Source organism: Oncorhynchus keta, unplaced genomic scaffold (assembly GCF_023373465.1).
Source record: "Oncorhynchus keta strain PuntledgeMale-10-30-2019 unplaced genomic scaffold, Oket_V2 Un_contig_2302_pilon_pilon, whole genome shotgun sequence".
Lineage (NCBI taxonomy): Eukaryota > Metazoa > Chordata > Actinopteri > Salmoniformes > Salmonidae > Oncorhynchus > Oncorhynchus keta.
Window position 1 is genome coordinate 58,546 of NW_026283169.1, and position 23,955 is coordinate 82,500.

Sequence of the window (23,955 nt, forward strand, 5' to 3'; positions counted from 1 at the left end):
TATTCTGCAGGGGTAAACCCCAGGATATGTGATTCACTGTCTTTGTTATTGACGTCAGTTACCTGGTCTGTTACATGATAAACAACAGCCAGTATGGTACATGAGAAACAACAGCCAGTATGGTACATGGTAAACAACAGCCAGTATGGTACATGGTAAACAACAGACATTATGGTACATGAGAAACAACAGCCAGTATGGTACATGATATACAACAGCCAGTATGGTACATGAGAAACAACAGCCAGTATGGTACATGGTAAACAACAGCCAGTATGGTACATGAGAAACAACAGCCAGTATGGTACATGGTAAACACCAGCCAGTATGGTACATGAGAAACAACAGCCAGTATGGTACATGAGAAACAACAGCCAGTATGGTACATGAGAAACCACAGCCAGTATGGTACACGAGAAACAACAGCCAGTATGGTACATGAGAAACAACAGTCAGTATTGTACATGATAGACAACAGCCAGTATGGTACATGAGAAACAACAGACAGTATGGTACATGAGAAACAACAGCCAGTATGGTACATGGTAAACAACAGACAGTATGGTACATGAGAAACAACAGACAGTATGGTACATGAGAAACAACAGCCAGTATGGTACATGATAGACAACAGCCAGTATGGTACATGAGAAACAACAGCCAGTATGGTACATGGTAAACAACAGCCAGTATGGTACATGATAGATAACAGCCAGTATGGTACATGAGAAACAACCGCCAGTATGTTACATGATGGACAACAGCCAGTATGATAAATGAGAAACAACAGACAGTATGGTAAATGAGAAACAACAGCCAGTATGGTACATGAGAAACAACAGCCAGTATGGTAAATGAGAAACAACAGACAGTATGGTACATGAGAAACAACAGCCAGTATGGTAAATGAGAAACAACAGCCAGTATGGTACATGAGAAACAACAGCCACACAATATAATCCCAAATAGTGTAAAAGAGTCGACAGGGTAAGACATTATCTAATGCTATTTAAATTTCCAGAGATGTGAAACATAAAAGTAAAACAGACAAATTGAATAAAGGCCCATCGAGCGACAACACCACATTACACATATTCAAAGACACTCTGACATCTGACCGTGACCCCTGGATGTGACCCCAATCCCCGAGGGAACAGTTGGGATATGCTAAAACATTTCCAATTCAATGCACATTGTACTATGTGTGAACACAATTCGTATTATTATAGAATATAATTTCAAAGATGATCAAATGTAAAGACTTAAATGTAAAAATGAAATATTAAATAGCAGCAGGGTACAGGTCAGCCTGGATAAATAGCAGGGTACAGGTCAACCTGGATAAATAGCAGGGTACAGGTCAGCCTGGATAAATAGCAGGGTACAGGTCAGCCTGGATAAATAGCAAGGTACAGGTCAGCCTGGATACATAGCAGGGTACAGGTCAGTCTAGATAAATAGCAGGGTACAGGTCAGCCTGGATAAATAGCAGGGTACAGGTCAGCCTGGATAAATAGCAGGGTACAGGTCAGCCTGGATACATAGCAGGGTACAGGTCAGCCTGGATAAATAGCAAGGTACAGGTCAGCCTGGATACATAGCAGGGTACAGGTCAGCCTGGATAAATAGCAGCAGGGTACAGGTCAGCCTGGATAAATAGCAGGGTACAGGTCCGCCTGGATAAATAGCAGGGTACAGGTCAGCCTGGATAAATAGCAGGGTACAGGTCCGCCTGGATAAATAGCAGGGTACAAGTCAGCCTGGATAAATAGCAGGGTACAGGTCAGCCTGGATAAATAGCAGGGTACAAGTCAGCCTGGATAAATAGCAGGGTACAAGTCAGTCTAGATAAATAGCAGGGTACAGGTCCGCCTGGATAAATAGCAGGGTACAGGTCAGCCTGGATAAATAGCAGGGTACAGGTCAGCCTGGATAAATAGCAGGGTACAAGTCAGCCTGGATAAATAGCAGGGTACAGGTCAGCCTGGATAATAGCAGGGTATAGGTCAGCCTAGATAAATAGCAGGGTACAGGTCAGCCTGGATAAATAGCAGGGTACAGGTCAGCCTGGATAAATAGCAGGGTACAGGTCAGCCTGGATAAATAGCAGGGTAAAGGTCAGCCTGGATAAATAGCAGGTACAGGTCAGCCTGGATAAATAGCAGGGTAAAGGTCAGCCTGGATAAATAGCAGGGTACAGGTCAGCCTGGATAAATAGCAGGGTACGGGTCAGCCTAGATAAATAGCAGCAGGGTACAGGTCAGCCTGGATAAATAGCAGCAGGGTACAGGTCAGCCTGGATAAATAGCAGGGTACAGGTCAGCCTGGATAAATAGCAGGGTACAGGTCCGCCTGGATAAATAGCAGGGTACAAGTCAGCCTGGATAAATAGCAGGGTACAGGTCAGCCTGGATAAATAGCAGGGTACAAGTCAGCCTGGATAAATAGCAGGGTACAAGTCAGTCTAGATAAATAGCAGGGTACAGGTCCGCCTGGATAAATAGCAGGGTACAGGTCAGCCTGGATAAATAGCAGGGTACAGGTCAGCCTGGATAAATAGCAGGGTACAAGTCAGCCTGGATAAATAGCAGGGTACAGGTCAGCCTGGATAATAGCAGGGTATAGGTCAGCCTAGATAAATAGCAGGGTACAGGTCAGCCTGGATAAATAGCAGGGTACAGGTCAGCCTGGATAAATAGCAGGGTACAGGTCAGCCTGGATAAATAGCAGGGTAAAGGTCAGCCTGGATAAATAGCAGGGTACAGGTCAGCCTGGATAAATAGCAGGGTAAAGGTCAGCCTGGATAAATAGCAGGGTACAGGTCAGCCTGGATAAATAGCAGGGTACGGGTCAGCCTGGATAAATAGCAGCAGGGTACAGGTCAGCCTGGATAAATAGCAGCAGGGTACAGGTCAGCCTGGATAAATAGCAGGGTAAAGGTCAGCCTGGATAAATAGCAGGGTACAGGTCAGCCTGGATAAATAGCAGGGTACAGGTCAGCCTGGATAAATAGCAGGGTACAGGTCAGCCTGGATAAATAGCAGGGTACAGGTCAGCCTGGATAAATAGCAGGGTACAGGTCAGCCTAGATAAATAGCAGGGTACAGGTCAGCCTGGATAAATAGCAGGGTACAGGTCAGCCTGGATAAATAGCAGGGTATAGGTCAGCCTAGATAAATAGCAGGGTACAGGTCAGCCTGGATAAATAGCAGGGTACAGGTCAGCCTAGATAAATAGCAGGGTACAGGTCAGCCTGGATAAATAGCAGGGTACAGGTCAGCCTGGATAAATAGCAGGGTACAGGTCAGCCTAGATAAATAGCAGGGTACAGGTCAGCCTGGATAAATAGCAGGGTACAGGTCAGCCTGGATAAATAGCAGGGTACAGGTCAGCCTGGATAAAAAGCAGGGTACAGGTCAGCCTGGATAAATAGCAGGGTTCAGGTCAGCCTGGATAAATAGCAGGGTACAGGTCAGCCTGGATAAATAGCAGGGTACAGGTCAGCCTGGATAAATAGCAGGGTACAGGTCAGCCTGGATAAATAGCAGGGTTCAGGTCAGCCTGGATAAATAGCAGGGTACAGGTCAGCCTGGATAAATAGCAGGGTACAGGTCAGCCTAGATACACTACCACAACACATTTAATGTCACTCTATAAGATAATTCCAAAGAGAAGTCCATTTTCAGAGATATTAAATACATTATGCATGAAGATAATCCACTCACCCTCACAGCATGGTACAGGGTAGTTCCAGTTTCTGCTGACCCCATGCAGGCAGGTGAGTGAGACCTCTCCTATCAGGGTGTAACCTGGCAGGCATTCAAACGAGATGGTCAGGCCCACCCCGAAGTCTCGGCCTATCACCACGCCGTTACGGAACGGCCTCGGGTCAGGGCAGCGCTGGAGCTCATAGGCTATTGGTCAACAGGGAACACAAAGGGTATGTTAATGGGGTTTTATTTGAATGGTACGAGGGGGGAAAAGGACAGCAGATTAACGTTGCCAGACACCGACCATTAGTCTGTGTGATTAATGGGAAGGCTGAGGTAAAGACGTGAGACAAGGGCTGATCCCCGTAATCTGGTTCTTCTCACAAAAACGCCTGTAGAGTCCCATCCGTTTGAGCTACCAACTAGTATGACCCATCTTTGGAAAGCTGAGACTCTCACGAACACGCATGTGTTTTGCTCACACGCCACACAAGAGTCGTTAGAAGGTAAGAGGTTCTTCTACATAGAAGATCATAGTAAATCCCAGGTCATAGTGTCTATAATACTGTAAGGGGTTATTCTACATAGAAGATCATAGTAAATCCCAGGTCATAGTGTCTATAATACTGTAAGGGGTTATTCTACATAGTAGATCATAGTAAATCCCAGGTCATAGTGTCTATAATACTGTAAGGGGTTATTCTACATAGAAGATCATAGTAAATCCCAGGTCATAGTGTCTATAATACTGTAAGGGGTTATTCTACATAGTAGATCATAGTAAATCCCAGGTCATAGTGTCTATAATACTGTAAGGGGTTATTCTACATAGAAGATCATAGTAAATCCCAGGTCATAGTGTCTATAATACTGTAAGGGGTTATTCTACATAGTAGATCATAGTAAATCCCAGGTCATAGTGTCTATAATACTGTAAGGGGTCCTTCTACATAGAAGATCATAGTAAATCCCAGGACATAGTGTCTATAATACTGTAAGGGGTTCTTCTACATAGTAGACCATAGTAAATCCCAGGTCATAGTGTCTATAATACCGTAATGAACTCACATAGTTGCAGTCACAAACTCTAAACTCCACACAGCTCTCACTGACTAGTTGGATATTCATTTTTCACTGAGCAAAACATTTCTGTATTTACAGCATTCTTATTCTACATAGTAGATCATAGTAAATCCCAGGACATAGTTACAGCATTCTTATTCTACATAGTAGACCATAGTAAATCCCAGGACATAGTTACAGCATTCTTATTCTACATAGTAGACCATAGTAAATCCCAGGACATAGTTACAGCATTCTTATTCTACATAGTAGACCATAGTAAATCCCAGGACATAGTTACAGCATTCTATTCTACATAGTAGACCATAGTAAATCCCAGGACATAGTTACAGCATTCTATTCTACATAGTAGACCATAGTAAATCCCAGGACATAGTTACAGCATTCTTATTCTACATAGTAGACCATAGTAAATCCCAGGACATAGTTACAGCATTCTTATTCTACATAGTAGATCATAGTAAATCCCAGGACATAGTTACAGCATTCTATTCTACATAGTAGATCATAGTAAATCCCAGGACATAGTTACAGCATTCTATTCTACATAGTAGACCATAGTAAATCCCAGGACATAGTTACAGCATTCTTATTCTACATAGTAGACCATAGTAAATCCCAGGTCATAGTTACAGCATTCTATTCTACATAGTAGACCATAGTAAATCCCAGGTCATAGTTACAGCATTCTATTCTACATAGTAGACCATAGTAAATCCCAGGACATAGTTACAGCATTCTATTCTACATAGTAGACCATAGTAAATCCCAGGACATAGTTACAGCATTCTATTCTACATAGTAGACCATAGTAAATCCCAGGTCATAGTTACAGCATTCTTATTCTACATAGTAGACCATAGTAAATCCCAGGACATAGTTACAGCATTCTTATTCTACATAGTAGACCATAGTAAATCCCAGGTCATAGTTACAGCATTCTTATTCTACATAGTAGACCATAGTAAATCCCAGGACATAGTTACAGCATTCTATTCTACATAGTAGACCATAGTAAATCCCAGGACATAGTTACAGCATTCTATTCTACATAGTAGACCATAGTAAATCCCAGGTCATAGTTACAGCATTCTATTCTACATAGTAGACCATAGTAAATCCCAGGACATAGTTACAGCATTCTATTCTACATAGTAGACCATAGTAAATCCCAGGACATAGTTACAGCATTCTTATTCTACATAGTAGACCATAGTAAATCCCAGGTCATAGTTACAGCATTCTATTCTACACAGTAGACCATAGTAAATCCCAGGTCATAGTTACAGCATTCTATTCTACATAGTAGACCATAGTAAATCCCAGGTCATAGTTACAGCATTCTATTCTACATAGTAGACCATAGTAAATCCCAGGTCATAGTTACAGCATTCTATTCTACATAGTAGACCATAGTAAATCCCAGGACATAGTTACAGCATTCTTGTTCTACATAGTAGACCATAGTAAATCCCAGGACATAGTTACAGCATTCTATTCTACATAGTAGACCATAGTAAATCCCAGGACATAGTTACAGCATTCTATTCTACATAGTAGACCATAGTAAATCCCAGGACATAGTTACAGCATTCTTATTCTACATAGTAGACCATAGTAAATCCCAGGACATAGTTACAGCATTCTATTCTACATAGTAGACCATAGTAAATCCCAGGTCATAGTTACAGCATTCTATTCTACATAGTAGACCATAGTAAATCCCAGGACATAGTTACAGCATTCTATTCTACATAGTAGACCATAGTAAATCCCAGGACATAGTTACAGCATTCTTATTCTACATAGTAGACCATAGTAAATCCCAGGTCATAGTTACAGCATTCTATTCTACATAGTAGACCATAGTAAATCCCAGGACATAGTTACAGCATTCTATTCTACATAGTAGACCATAGTAAATCCCAGGACATAGTTACAGCATTCTTATTCTACATAGTAGACCATAGTAAATCCCAGGACATAGTTACAGCATTCTTATTCTACATAGTAGACCATAGTAAATCCCAGGTCATAGTTACAGCATTCTATTCTACATAGTAGACCATAGTAAATCCCAGGACATAGTTACAGCATTCTTATTCTACATAGTAGACCATAGTAAATCCCAGGTCATAGTTACAGCATTCTATTCTACATAGTAGACCATAGTAAATCCCAGGTCATAGTTACAGCATTCTATTCTACATAGTAGACCATAGTAAATCCCAGGACATAGTTACAGCATTCTATTCTACATAGTAGACCATAGTAAATCCCAGGACATAGTTACAGCATTCTTATTCTACATAGTAGACCATAGTAAATCCCAGGACATAGTTACAGCATTCTATTCTACATAGTAGACCATAGTAAATCCCAGGACATAGTTACAGCATTCTTATGAATTCATTTTCTATCATGTTTTTGTTTGGATAACCTTACTTTTTTTATGGCAATTTGTCAATAAAACTCATGAATGCAACTGATTATGTCAAATTGTTTGTTGTTCAACTTGGTACCAAACTCCTACTGGGGTTTAGCGTTCTTAAAGCTACTTGGTACCAATCTCCAACTGGGGTTTAGCGTTCTTAAAGCTACTTGGTACCAATCTCCAACTGGGGTTTAGCTTTCTTAAAGATACTTGGTACCAATCTCCTACTGGGGTTAAGCTTTCTTAAAGCTACTTGGTACCAATCTCCAACTGGGGTTTAGCTTTCTTAAAGCTACTTGGTACCAATCTCCAACTGGGGTTTAGCGTTCTTAAAGCTACTTGGTACCAATCTCCAACTGGGGTTTAGCGTTCTTAAAGCTACTTGGTACCAATCTCCAACTGGGGTTTAGCTTTCTTAAAGATACTTGGTACCAATCTCCTACTGGGGTTAAGCTTTCTTAAAGCTACTTGGTACCAATCTCCAACTGGGGTTTAGCTTTCTTAAAGCTACTTGGTACCAATCTCCAACTGGGGTTTAGCGTTCTTAAAGCTACTTGGTACCAATCTCCAACTGGGGTTTAGCGTTCTTAAAGCTACCTGGTACCAATCTCCAACTGGGGTTTAGCGTTCTTAAAGCTACTTGGTACCAATCTCCAACTGGGGTTTAGCGTTCTTAAAGCTACTTGGTACCAATCTCCAACTGGGGTTTAGCGTTCTTAAAGCTACTTGGTACCAATATCCAACTGGGGTTTAGCGTTCTTAAAGCTACTTGGTACCAAACTCCTACTGGGGTTTAGCGTTCTTAAAGCTACTTGGTACCAATCTCCTACTGGGGTTTAGCGTTCTTAAAGCTACTTGGTACCAAACTCCAACTGGGGTTTAGCTTTCTTAAAGCTACTTGGTAGCAAACTCCAACTGGGGTTTAGCTTTCTTAAAGCTACTTGGTACCAAACTCCTACTGGGGTTAAGCTTTCTTAAAGCTACTTGGTACCAATCTCCAACTGGGGTTTAGCTTTCTTAAAGCTACTTGGTACCAAACTCCAACTGGGGTTTAGCTTTCTTAAAGCTACTTGGTACCAAACTCCCACTGGGGTTAAGCTTTCTTAAAGCTACTTGGTACCAAACTCCTACTGGGGTTTAGTGTTCTTAAAGCTACTTGGTACCAAACTCCTACTGGGGTTTAGTGTTCTTAAAGCTACTTGGTACCAAACTCCTACTGGGGTTAAGCTTTCTTAAAGCTACTTGGTACCAATCTCCAACTGGGGTTTAGCTTTCTTAAAGCTACTTGGTACCAAACTCCAACTGGGGTTTAGCTTTCTTAAAGCTACTTGGTACCAAACTCCAACTGGGGTTAAGCTTTCTTAAAGCTACTTGGTACCAAACTCCTACTGGGGTTTAGTGTTCTTAAAGCTACTTGGTACCAAACTCCTACTGGGGTTTAGTGTTCTTAAAGCTACTTGGTACCAAACTCCAACTGGGGTTTAGCTTTCTTAAAGCTACTTGGTACCAAACTCCTACTGGGGTTTAGTGTTCTTAAAGCTACTTGGTACCAAACTCCAACTGGGGTTTAGCTTTCTTAAATCTACTTGGTACCAAACTCCTACTGGGGGTTTAGCTTTCTTAAATCTACTTGGTACCAAACTCCTACTGGGGGTTTAGCTTTCTTAAATCTACTTGGTACCAAACTTCTACTGGGGTTTAGCTTTCTTAAAGCTACTTGGTACCAAACTCCTACTGGGGTTAAGCTTTCTTAAAGCTACTTGGTACCAAACTCCTACTGGGGTTTAGCTTTCTTAAAGCTACTTGGTACCAAACTCCTACTGGGGTTTAGCGTTCTTAAAGCTACTTGGTACCAATCTCCAGCTGGGGTTTAGCTTTCTTAAAGCTACTTGGTACCAAACTCCTACTGAGGTTTAGCATTCTTAAAGCTACTTGGTACCAAACTTCTACTGGGGTTTAGCTTTCTTAAAGCTACTTAGTACCAAACTCCAACTGGGGTTTAGCTTTCTTAAAGCTACTTGGTACCAAACTCCAACTGGGGTTTAGCATTCTTAAAGCTACTTGGTACCAAACCTCTACTGGGGTTTAGCTTTCTTAAAGCTACTTGGTACCAAACTCCTACTGGGGTTAAGCTTTCTTAAAGCTACTTGGTACCAAACTCCTACTGGGGTTTAGCTTTCTTAAAGCTACTTGGTACCAAACTCCTACTGGGGTTTAGCTTTCTTAAAGCTACTTGGTACCAAACTCCAACTGGGGGTCAGCTTTCTTAAAGCTACTTGGTACCAATCTCCAACTGGGGTTTAGCTTTCTTAAAGCTACTTGGTACCAATCTCCTACTGGGGTTTAGCTTTCTTAAAGCTACTTGGTACCAAACTCCTACTGGGGTTTAGCTTTCTTAAAGCTACTTGGTACCAAACTCCTACTGGGGTTTAGCTTTCTTAAAGCTACTTGGTACCAAACTCCTACTGGGGTTTAGCTTTCTTAAAGCTACTTGGTACCAAACTCCTACTGAGGTTTAGTGTTCTTAAAGCTACTTGGTACCAAACTCCAACTGGGGTTTAGCTTTCTTAAAGCTACTTGGTACCAAACTCCAATTGGGGTTAAACTGTTAAAATCTACTTGGTACCAAACTTCAACTGGGGTTTAGCTTTCTTAAATCTACTTGGTACCAAACTCCAATTGGGGTTAAGCTGTTAAAATCTACTTGGTACCAAACTTCAACTGGGGTTTAGCTTTCTTAAAGCTACTTGGTACCAAACTCCTACTGGGGTTTAGTGTTCTTAAAGCTACTTGGTACCAAACTTCAACTGGGGTTTAGCTTTCTTAAAGCTACTTGGTACCAAACTCCAATTGGGGTTAAGCTGTTAAAATCTACTTGGTACCAAACTCCAACGGGGTTTTTTTTGCGATGAAAGTTGTTCTGGAGGCATCTCTGCAGAGTTGTAACGAGCTGGCACTCTGACTCAACCTTATACCTAACTTTAACCACACTGCTATCCCTAATGACTAACTTTATATATTTTTCATACATTTTTGACAACATAGCCAATTTTGACTTTGCAGCCGAATGGCTCTTAAGAGAATCCAAAAGTCCAATACTTTAAACTTTCCTTTCCAATGTTCTCACCCTCGTAGATGATGTGGAAGCCTGGTTTGTTCTGGGAGTAGTCACTGTGGAACAAGAAGCTGGTTTCATGTGTGGTGCTGAACAGAGAGCCCGGCACAACGGACCCACTGAACCTGTCAATCACAGAACCCGTCTCCAAACTCCCACTGAGCACCTCCAGATAGTCATGCACCGCTTCGGTAGAGAAGTTTAGAAACTGCAGGTGAATGCCTAGAATAAAAACAGAGAGAGAGAGAGAGAGGGGGAGAGAGAGAGAGAGGGGGAGAGAGAGAGAGAGAGAGAGAGAGAGAGAGAGAGAGAGAGAGAGAGAGAGAGAGAGAGAGAGAGAGAGAGAGAGAGAGAGAGAGAAAGAAAGAAAGAAAGAAAGAAAGAAAGAAAGAAAGAAAGAAAGAAAGAAAGAAAGAAAGAAAGAAAGAAAGAAAGAAAGGGAGAGAGATAGATAGAAAAATAGAGAGGGGGAGAGAGAGAGAGAGAGAGAGAGAGAGAGAGAGAGAGAGGGAGAGAGAGAGGTAAAGAGAGAGAGAGAGAGAGAGCGAAGAGGGCGAAGGGGGGTAGATGTAATAAAAATGCAGTATTCCTTGGTCTAATATAAATACAGTCCGGGGATGCATTTCTTTAAACTGTTTACCCTTTACTCTTACAACAACAGAAACAACATTGTTATCCTCTAACATGAAAAGTGTTTTATTTCTGTGATAGTGAAGGACAAAGAAAACAACAGCAGCAACAGTAGAGAAGACAGACCGAAGCCTACGGGGAGCTGTACACTCCAGCTACAGTCCAGACTGCTGAGGTAATTCCCTGGGAAGCCTGGACTCAGGATCACACCACTGAAGTCTGTCATAGAGCCTCCGCACTGAGCTGTAAACATCAAGGAGAAGACATGTTGCTCAGAGAGGGGGAGAGAAAGAGGGAGCGAGAGAGAAGAGGTGTGTGTGTTTGTGTCAGTGTGTGTGGGTGTGTGTGTCATTGTGTGTGTGAGTCATTGTGTGTGTGTGTGTGTGTGTGTGTGTGTGTGTGTGTGTGTGTGTGTGTGTGTGTGTGTGTGTGTGTGTGTGCGCCCAGGCGTGTGTGTGTGTGTGTCATTGTGTGTGTGTGTGTGTGTGTGTGTGTGTGTGTGTGTGTGTGTGTGTGTGTGTGTGTGTGTGTGTGTGTGTGTGTGTGTGTGTGTGTGCACGCCCAGGCGTGCGTGTGTGTGTGTCTGTGTGTGTCATTGTGTGTGTGAGTCATCGTGTGTGTGTGTGCGTGTGTGTGTCATTGTGTGTGTGTGTGTGTGTGTGTGTGTGTGTTCGTGCCCAGGCGTGTGTGTGTGTGTGTGTGTGTGTGTGTGTGTGTGTGTGTGTGTGTGTGTGTGTGTGTGTGTGTGTGTGTGTGCGTGCCCAGGCGTGTATGTGTGTGCGTGTGTGAGTCATTGTGTGTGTGTGTGTGTGTGTGTGTGTGTGTGTGTGTGTGTGTGTGTGTGTGTGTGTGTGTGTGTGTGCGTGCCCAGGCGTGTGTGTGTGTGTGTGTGTGTGTGTGTGTGTGTGCCCAGGCGTGTATGTGTGTGCGTGTGTGAGTCATTGTGTGTGTGTGTGTGTGTGTGTGTGTGTGTGTGTGTGTGTGTGTGTGTGTGTGTGCGTGCCCAGGCGTGTGTGTGTGTGTGTGTGTGTGTGTGTGTGTGTGTGTGTGTGTGTGTGTGTGTGCGGGCGTGTGTGTGTGTGTGTGTGTGTGTGTGTGTGTGTGTGTGTGTGTGTGTGTGTGTGTGTGTGTGTGTGTTTTATATACAGTTTATCAATAACAAGATCTCATTGTTTCCCTGTAAATTCGACGTATTATTGATGACCGTCTATTTTTGACGTACAGCTGTATGTATATATATATACTATTCTCTCCTACGTATTCTTCAGATATACTATATATATATACTATTCTCTCCTACGTATTCTTCAGATATACTATATATATATACTATTCTCTCCTACGTATTCTTCAGATATACTATATATATATATACTATTCTCTCCTACGTATTCTTCAGATATACTATATATATATATATATATACTATTCTCTCCTACGTATTCTTCAGATATACTATATATATATATACTATTCTCTCCTACGTATTCTTCAGATATACTATATATATATATATACTATTCTCTCCTACGTATTCTTCAGATATACTATATATATATATATACTATTCTCTCCTACGTATTCTTCAGATATACTATATATATATATACTATTCTCTCCTACGTATTCTTCAGATATACTATATATATATATATATACTATTCTCTCCTACGTATTCTTTAGATATACTATATATATATATATATATACTATTCTCTCCTACGTATTCTTCAGATATACTATATATATATATACTATTCTCTCCTACGTATTCTTCAGATATACTATATATATATATATATATACTATTCTCTCCTACGTATTCTTTAGATATACTATATATATATATATATACTATTCTCTCCTACGTATTCTTCAGATATACTATATATATATATACTATTCTCTCCTACGTATTCTTCAGATATACTATATATATATATATATATACTATTCTCTCCTACGTATTCTTCAGATATACTATATATATATATATATATATATACTATTCTCTCCTACGTATTCTTCAGATATACTATATATATATATATACTATTCTCTCCTACGTATTCTTCAGATATACTATATATATATATACTATTCTCTCCTACGTATTCTTCAGATATACTATATATATATATATATATACTATTCTCTCCTACGTATTCTTCAGATATACTATATATATATATACTATTCTCTCCTACGTATTCTTCAGATATACTATATATATATATATATACTATTCTCTCCTACGTATTCTTCAGATATACTATATATATATATATACTATTCTCTCCTACGTATTCTTCAGATATACTATATATATATATACTATTCTCTCCTACGTATTCTTCAGATATACTATATATATATATATATACTATTCTCTCCTACGTATTCTTTAGATATACTATATATATATATATATATACTATTCTCTCCTACGTATTCTTCAGATATACTATATATATATATATACTATTCTCTCCTACGTATTCTTCAGATATACTATATATATATATATATACTACTATTCTCTCCTACGTATTCTTTAGATATACTATATATATATATATATACTATTCTCTCCTACGTATTCTTCAGATATACTATATATATATATACTATTCTCTCCTACGTATTCTTCAGATATACTATATATATATATATATATACTATTCTCTCCTACGTATTCTTCAGATATACTATATATATATATATATATATATACTATTCTCTCCTACGTATTCTTCAGATATACTATATATATATATATACTATTCTCTCCTACGTATTCTTCAGATATACTATATATATATATACTATTCTCTCCTACGTATTCTTCAGATATACTATATATATATATATATACTATTCTCTCCTACGTATTCTTCAGATATACTATATATATATATACTATTCTCTCCTACGTATTCTTCAGATATACTATATATATATATACTATTCTCTCCTACGTATTCTTTAGATATACTATATATATATATATATATATATACTATTCTCTCCTACGTATTCTTCAGATATACTATATATATATATACTATTCTCTCCTACGTATTCTTCAGATATACTATATATATATATACTATTCTCTCCTACGTATTCTTTAGATATACTATATATATATATATATTTACTATTCTCTCCTACGTATTCTTCAGATATACTATATATATATATATATACTATTCTCTCCTACGTATTCTTCAGATATACTATATATATATATATACTATTCTCTCCTACGTATTCTTCAGATATACTATATATATATATATACTATTCTCTCCTACGTATTCTTCAGATATACTATATATATATATATATATACTATTCTCTCCTACGTATTCTTCAGATATACTATATATATATATATATACTATTCTCTCCTACGTATTCTTCAGATATACTATATATATATGTATATACTATTCTCTCCTACGTATTCTTCAGATATACTATATATATATACTATTCTCTCCTACGTATTCTTCAGATATACTATATATATATATATATACTATTCTCTCCTACGTATTCTTCAGATATACTATATATATATGTATATACTATTCTCTCCTACGTATTCTTCAGATATACTATATATATATACTATTCTCTCCTACGTATTCTTCAGATATACTATATATATATATACTATTCTCTCCTACGTATTCTTCAGATATACTATATATATATATACTATTCTCTCCTACGTATTCTTCAGATATACTATATATATATATATATACTATTCTCTCCTACGTATTCTTCAGATATACTATATATATATATACTATTCTCTCCTACGTATTCTTCAGATATACTATATATATATATATACTATTCTCTCCTACGTATTCTTCAGATATACTATATATATATATATATACTATTCTCTCCTACGTATTCTTTAGATATACTATATATATATATATATATATACTATTCTCTCCTACGTATTCTTCAGATATACTATATATATATATACTATTCTCTCCTACGTATTCTTCAGATATACTATATATATATATACTATTCTCTCCTACGTATTCTTCAGATATACTATATATATATATATATATACTATTCTCTCCTACGTATTCTTTAGATATACTATATATATATATATATACTATTCTCTCCTACGTATTCTTCAGATATACTATATATATATATACTATTCTCTCCTACGTATTCTTCAGATATACTATATATATATATATATATACTATTCTCTCCTACGTATTCTTCAGATATACTATATATATATATATATATATATACTATTCTCTCCTACGTATTCTTCAGATATACTATATATATATATATATATACTATTCTCTCCTACGTATTCTTCAGATATACTATATATATATATACTATTCTCTCCTACGTATTCTTCAGATATACTATATATATATATATATACTATTCTCTCCTACGTATTCTTCAGATATACTATATATATATATACTATTCTCTCCTACGTATTCTTCAGATATACTATATATATATATACTATTCTCTCCTACGTATTCTTTAGATATACTATATATATATATATATATACTATTCTCTCCTACGTATTCTTCAGATATACTATATATATATACTATTCTCCCCTACGTATTCTTCAGATATACTATATATATATATACTATTCTCTCCTACGTATTCTTTAGATATACTATATATATATATATATTTACTATTCTCTCCTACGTATTCTTCAGATATACTATATATATATATATATACTATTCTCTCCTACGTATTCTTCAGATATACTATATATATATATATACTATTCTCTCCTACGTATTCTTCAGATATACTATATATATATATATATATACTATTCTCTCCTACGTATTCTTCAGATATACTATATATATATATATATACTATTCTCTCCTACGTATTCTTCAGATATACTATATATATATGTATATACTATTCTCTCCTACGTATTCTTTAGATATACTATATATATATATATATACTATTCTCTCCTACGTATTCTTCAGATATACTATATATATATATACTATTCTCTCCTACGTATTCTTCAGATATACTATATATATATATATATACTATTCTCTCCTACGTATTCTTCAGATATACTATATATATATATATACTATTCTCTCCTACGTATTCTTCAGATATACTATATCTATATATATATATACTATTCTCTCCTACGTATTCTTCAGATATACTATATATATATATATATATACTATTCTCTCCTACGTATTCTTCAGATATACTATATATATATATATATATATATATACTATTCTCTCCTACGTATTCTTCAGATATACTATATATATATATATACTATTCTCTCCTACGTATTCTTCAGATATACTATATATATATATATATATATATATATATATATATATATATATACTATTCTCTCCTACGTATTCTTCAGATATACTATATATATATATATATATACTATTCTCTCCTACGTATTCTTCAGATATACTATATATATATATATACTATTCTCTCCTACGTATTCTTCAGATATACTATATATATATATATACTATTCTCTCCTACGTATTCTTCAGATATACTATATATATATATATATATATACTATTCTCTCCTACGTATTCTTCAGATATACTATTTTTTTTTTTTTTTTTTTCTTTTACCTTTATTTAACCAGGCAAGTCAGTTAAGAACACATTCTTATTTTCAATGACGGCCTGGGAACATTGGGTTAACTGGTCTAGGAACAGTGGGTTAACTGGTCTAGGAACAGTGGGTTAACTGCCTGTTCAGGGGAAGAACAACATATTTGTTGCCGTGGATATGGATAATCCTAGAAGTCATCCTACCAATCAGCAGTATAGCAGAGAGGACTGCTCTCCAATCCTAGAAGTCATCCTACCAATCAGCAGTATAGCAGAGAGGACTGCTCTCCAATCCTAGAAGTCATCCTACCAATCAGCAGTATAGCAGAGAGGACTGCTCTCCAATCCTAGAAGTCATCCTACCAATCAGCAGTATAGCAGAGAGGACTGCTCTCCAATCCTAGAAGTCATCCTACCAATCAGCAGTATAGCAGAGAGGACTGCTCTCCAATCCTAGAAGTCATCCTACCAATCAGCAGTATAGCAGAGAGGACTGCTCTCCAATCCTAGAAGTCATCCTACCAATCAGCAGTATAGCAGAGAGGACTGCTCTCCAATCCTAGAAGTCATCCTACCAATCAGCAGTATAGCAGAGAGGACTGCTCTCCAATCCTAGAAGTCATCCTACCAATCAGCAGTATAGCAGAGAGGACTGCTCTCCAATCCTAGAAGTCATCCTACCAATCAGCAGTATAGCATAGGACTGCTCTCCAATCCTAGAAGTCATCCTACCAATCAGCAGTATAGCAGAGAGGACTGCTCTCCAATCCTAGAAGTCATCCTACCAATCAGCAGTATAGCAGAGAGGACTGCTCTCCAATCCTAGAAGTCATCCTACCAATCAGCAGTATAGCAGAGAGGATTGCTCTCCAATCCTAGAAGTCATCCTACCAATCAGCAGTATAGCAGAGAGGACTGCTCTCCAATCCTAGAAGTCATCCTACCAATCAGCAGTATAGCAGAGAGGACTGCTCTCAATCCTAGAAGTCATCCTACCAATCAGCAGTATAGCAGAGAGGACTGCTCTCCAATCCTAGAAGTCATCCTACCAATCAGCAGTATAGCAGAGAGGACTGCTCTCCAATCCTAGAAGTCATCCTACCAATCAGCAGTATAGCAGAGAGGACTGCTCTCCAATCCTAGAAGTCATCCTACCAATCAGCAGTATAGCAGAGAGGACTGCTCTCCAATCCTAGAAGTCATCCTACCAATCAGCAGTATAGCAGAGAGGACTGCTCTCCAATCCTAGAAGTCATCCTACCAATCAGCAGTATAGCAGAGAGGACTGCTCTCCAATCCTAGAAGTCATCCTACCATAACTTCTGGCTGATTGGTTGCCGTGGATATGGATACATTCTGACTGATTGGTTGCCGTGGATATAGATACATTCTGACTGATTGGTTGCCGTGGATATGGATACATTCTGACTGATTGGTTGCCGTGGATATAGATACATTCTGACTGATTGGTTGCAGTGGATATGGATAAATTCTGGCTGATTGGTTGCCGTGGATATAGATACATTCTGACTGATTGGTTGCCGTGGATATAGATACAGTGACATCCAAAACGTAAAATGTTTCATTCCTCTGAATTGATATTGTAATGAGGTACCGTAGTCATAGTGATAGCAGAAATGTCTGCGATGGTTCATACAGGTGTGATGGTAGATATGGATGGTTAATCTCATCCCAGAACACTATGAACTTCTATACTGTAAACATGTAAACATTACCATAATAAAGATGACATATACAGAATGATGACATTACCTAAACACAGAGGTACGGGGTAATTCCATCGTCTGACGGGCCCTGGCATACACGTTATGTATTCATTACCCTGCAAGAGAAAAGAAAATGTATTCATTACCCTGCAAGAGAAAAGACAATGTATTCATTACCCTGCAAGAGAAAAGAAAATGTATACATTACCCTGCACGAGAAAATATAAATTTATACATTACCCTGCAAGATAACATATTAATGTATACATTACCCTGCACGAGAAAATATAAATGTATACATTACCCTGCAAGATAACATATTAATGTATACATTACCCTGCATGAGAAAATATACATGTATACATTACCCTGCAAGATAAAATATTAATGTATACATTACCCTGCAAGATAAAATATACATGTATACATTACCCCGCAAGATAAAATATTAATGTATACATTACCCTGCAAGATAAAATATTAATGTATACATTACCCTGCAAGATAAAATATTAATGTATTCATTACCCTGCAAGATAAAATATTAATGTATACATTACCCTGCAAGATAAAATATTAATGTATACATTACCATGCACAAGAAAATATTAATGTATACATTACCCTGCAAGATAAAATATTAATGTATACATTACCCTGCAAGATAAAATATTAATGTACACATTACCCTGCATGAGAAAATATTAATGTATACATTACCCTGCAAGAGAAAATATAAATGTACAGTTAAAGTCGGAAGTTTACATACACCTTAGCCAAATACATTTAAACTCGGTTTTTCACAATTCCTGACATTGAATCCGAGTAAAATTCCCTGTTTCAGGTCAGTTAGGATCACCACTTTATTTGAATAATAGTAGAGATAATTATTTATTTAAGCATCACATTCCCAGTGGGTCAGAGGTTTACATACACTCAGTTAGTATTTGGTAGCGTTGCCTTTAAATTGTTTAACTTGGGTCAAACGTTTCGGGTAGCCTTCCACAAGCTTCCCACAATAAGTTGGTGAATTTTGGCTCATTCCTCCTGACAGAGCTGGTGTAACTGAAAGTGGTTTGTAGGCCTCCTTGCTCGCACACACTTTTTCAGTTCTGCCCACAAATTTTCTATAAGATTGAGGTCAGGGGTTTGTGATGACCACTCCAATACATTGACTTTGTTGTCCTTAAGGCATTTTGACACAACTTTGGAAGTATGCTTGGGATCATTGTCCATTTGGAAGACCCATTTGCGACCAAGCTTTAACTTCCTGACTGATGTCTTGAGATGTTGCTTCAATATATCCACATCATTTTCCTTCCTCGTCACAATATCTATTTTGTGAAGTGCACCAGTCCCTCCTGCAGCAAAGCACCCCCACAACATGATGCTGCCACCCCCGTGCTTCACGGTTGGGATGGTGTTCTTTGGCTTGCAAGCCTCCCTCTTTTTCCTCCAAACATAAAGATGGTAATTAAGACCAAACAGTTCTATCAGACCAGAGGACATTTCTTCAAAAAGTACAATCTTTGTCCCCATGTGCAGTTGCAAACCGTAGTCTGTCTTTTTTATGGCGGTTTTGGAGCAGTGACTTATTCCTTGCTGAGTGGCCTTTCAGGTTATGTCGATACAGGACTCGTTTTACTGTGAAGATAGATACTTTTGTACCTGTTTCCTCCAGCATCTTCACAAGGTCCTTTGCTGTTGTCCTGGTATTGATTTGCACTTTTTGCACCAGTACGTTCATCTCTAGGAGACAGAACACATCTCCTTCCTGAGCGGTATGACGGCTGCGTGGTCCCATGGTGTTTATACTTGCGTACTATTGTTTGTACAGATGAAAGTGGTACCTTCAGGCGTTTGTAAATTGCTCCCAATGATGAATCAGACGTGTGGAGGTCAACAATGTTTGGAGGTCTTGGATGATTTCTTTAGATTTTCCAATGATGTCAAGCAAAGAGGCACTGAGTTTGAAGGTAGGCTTTGAAATACATCCACAGGTACACCTCCAATTGACTCAAATTATGTAAATTAGCCTATCAGAAACTTCTAAAGCCCAGACATAATTTTCTGGAATTTTCCGAGCTGTTTAAAGACAACTTAGTCAACTTAGTGTATGTCAACTTCTGACCCACTGGAATTGTGATTACAGTGAATTATAAATGAAATAATCTGTCTGTAAACAATTGTTGGAAAAATAACTTGTGTCTTGCACAAAGTAGATGTCCTAACCGACCTAAACGAAATTTGTGGAGTGGTTGAAAAATTAGTTTTAATGACTCTGACCTAAGTGTATGTAAACCTCCGACTTCAACTGTATACATTACCCTGCACGAGAAAATATTAATGTATACATTACCCTGCAAGAGACAATATTAATGTATACATTACCCTGCAAGAGACAATATTAATGTATACATTACCCTGCAAGAGACAATGGAAATGTATACATTACCCTGCAAGAGACAATATTAATATATACATTACCCTGCAAGAGACAATGGAAATGTATACATTACCCTGCATGAGACAATGGAAATGTATACATTACCCTGCACGAGACAATGGAAATGTATACATTACCCTGCAAGAGACAATGGAAATGTATACATTACCCTGCATGAGACAATGGAAATGTATACATTACCCTGCACGAGACAATGGAAATGTATACATTACCCTGCAAGAGACAATGGAAATGTATACATTACCCTGCAAGAGACAATGGACATGTATACATTACCCTGCAAGAGACAATGGAAATGTATACATTACCCTGCAAGAGACAATGGAAATGTATACATTACCCTGCACGAGACAATGGAAATGTATACATTACCCTGCAAGAGACAATGGAAATGTATACATTACCCTGCAAGAGACAATGGAAATGTATACATTACCCTGCAAGAGACAATGGGGATGTATACATTACCCTGCAAGAGACAATGGAAATGTATACATTACCCTGCAAGAGACAATGGAAATGTATACATTACCCTGCACGAGACAATGGAAATGTATACATTACCCTGCAAGAGACAATGGAAATATATACATTACCCAGCAAGAGACAATGGAAATGTATACATTACCCTGCAAGAGACAATGGAAATGTATACATTACCCTGCACGAGACAATGGAAATGTATACATTACCCTGCAAGAGACAATGGAAATGTATACATTACCCTGCAAGAGACAATGGAAATGTATACATTACCCTGCACGAGACAATGGAAATGTATACATTACCCTGCAAGAGACAATGGAAATGTATACATTACCCTGCAAGAGACAATGGAAATGCATACATTACCCTGCACGAGACAATGGAAATGTATACATTACCCTGCAAGAGACAATGGAAATGTATACATTACCCTGCAATAGACAATGGAAATGTATACATTACCCTGCAAACAAACACATCTATTCAGCACTGTAGGATGTGGCTATAGCACATTAAATGCATCCCAAATGGCACCCTACTCCCTATGTAGTGCACTACTTTAGACCAGGCACTATGTCACCCTATTCCCTATGTAGTGCACTACTTTAGACCAGGCCCTATGGCTCTGTATAGGGAATAGGGTGCCATTTGGGATGCCCTGTAGGAAACAAACAAATATAACAGAATACCACAGAAACCTTTGAAAATGCTGATTCATATCAAACAAAGGCCATGAAAACAACTAGGAGAGAAACATGTCTGATTCATATCAAACAAAGGCCATGAAAACAAAAGGGAGAGAAAAATGTCAAAAAGGGTTTTTTCACATTATTTTGGCACGTGGTTTTGTTGGAATTGCCTTCCTCATCTTTATCCTCAAGGTCTCTACTGTAGAATAAAAGGTCAAGTATGTGAATGTTGGACACAACCAGTATGTGGATATTGGACACAACCAGTATGTGGATGTTGGACACAACCAGTATGTAGATGCTGGACACAACCAGAATGTGGCTGATGGACACAACCAGTATGTAGATGCTGGACACAACCAGTATGTGGCTGATGGACACAACCAGTATGTAGATGCTGGACACAACCAGTATATAGATGTTGGACACAACCAGTATGTGGATGTTGGACACAACCAGTATATAGATGTTGGACACAACCAGTATGTAGATGTTGGACACAACCTGTATGTGGATATTGGACACAACCAGTATGTAGATGTTGGACACAACCAGTATGTAGATGTTGGACACAACCAGTATGTAGATGTTGGACACAACCAGTATGTGGCTGTTGGACACAACCACTTTATAGATGTTGGACACAACCAGTATGTAAATGTAGATGTTGGACACAACCAGTATGTGGCTGTTGGACACAACCAGTATGTGGCTGTTGGACACAACCAGTATGTAGATGTTGGACACAACCAGTATATAGATGTTGGACACAACCAGTATATAGATGTTGGACACAACCAGTATGTAGATGTTGGACACAACCAGTATGTAGATGTTGGACACAACCAGTATGTAGATGTTGGACACAACCAGTATGTGGCTGTTGGACACAACCAGTATATAGATGTTGGACACAACCAGTATATAGATGTTGGACACAACCAGTATGTAGATGTTGGACACAACCAGTATGTAGATGTTGGACACAACCAGTATGTAGATGTTGGACACAACCAGTAGGTAGATGTTGGACACAACCAGTATGTAGATGTTGGACACAACCAGTATGTAGATGTTGGACACAACCAGTATGTAGATGTTGGACACAACCAGTATATAGATGTTGGACACAACCAGTATATAGATGTTGGACACAACCAGATGTTTGATGTTGTTTGTGCCAGAGGTGAAGGATCTCCTGCTGAGGTGTTTAACTGGTCATAAAAAAAATGAATGATATTAATTACAGTAACTGGTCATAATATTAATTATAGTAACTGGTCATAATATGAATGATATTAATTATAGTAACTAGTCATAATATTATTTATATTAATAATAGCAATTGGTCTTAATATTAATTATATTAATTACCGTAACTGGTCATAATATTAATAATATGTATTATAGTAACTTGTCAAAATATTAATGATATTAATTATAGTAACTGGTCATAATATTCATAATATTAACGAGTCATAGTATTAATTATATTAATTACAGTAATTGGTCATAATATTAATTACAGTAACTGGTCATAATATTAATTATATTAATTACAGTAACTGGTCATAATATTAATTATATTAATTGCAGTAACTGGTCATAATATTAATTATATTAATTGCAGTAACTGGTCATAATATTAATTATATTAATTACAGTAACTGGTCATAATATTAATCATATTAATTACAGTAACTGGTCATAATATTAATAATCTTATCTACTCTGAGTGAGTTTCATGAGGGTTAGTTAGAACCCGAGTATCTGAACAACACAGATCAAGTGCGGGTGGTGTGTGTGTGTGTGTGTGTGTGTGTGTGTGTGTGTGTGTGTGTGTGTGTGTGTGTGTGTGTGTGTGTGTGTGTGTGTGTGTGTGTGTGTGTGTGTGTGTGTGTGTGTGTGTGTGTGTGTGTTTGTC

The 23,955-nt window shown here is 37.7% G+C and overlaps 1 protein-coding gene across 1 annotated transcript in view; it reads right to left on the reverse strand.

Moving 5' to 3' along the window:
• The window catches only part of LOC127921667 (CUB and sushi domain-containing protein 3-like), a gene marked incomplete at its 5' end in the record, with an annotated part of 35,627 nt that overhangs the window by 9,252 nt on the left and 2,420 nt on the right, over window positions 1-23,955 (reverse strand). The window contains 4 exons of the mRNA XM_052505260.1: window positions 3,726-3,914; window positions 10,355-10,564; window positions 11,099-11,215; window positions 18,436-18,505. Of these exons, the coding sequence (XP_052361220.1) occupies window positions 3,726-3,914; window positions 10,355-10,564; window positions 11,099-11,215; window positions 18,436-18,505 (586 nt within the window). The remainder of the gene's footprint in view (window positions 1-3,725; window positions 3,915-10,354; window positions 10,565-11,098; window positions 11,216-18,435; window positions 18,506-23,955) is intronic.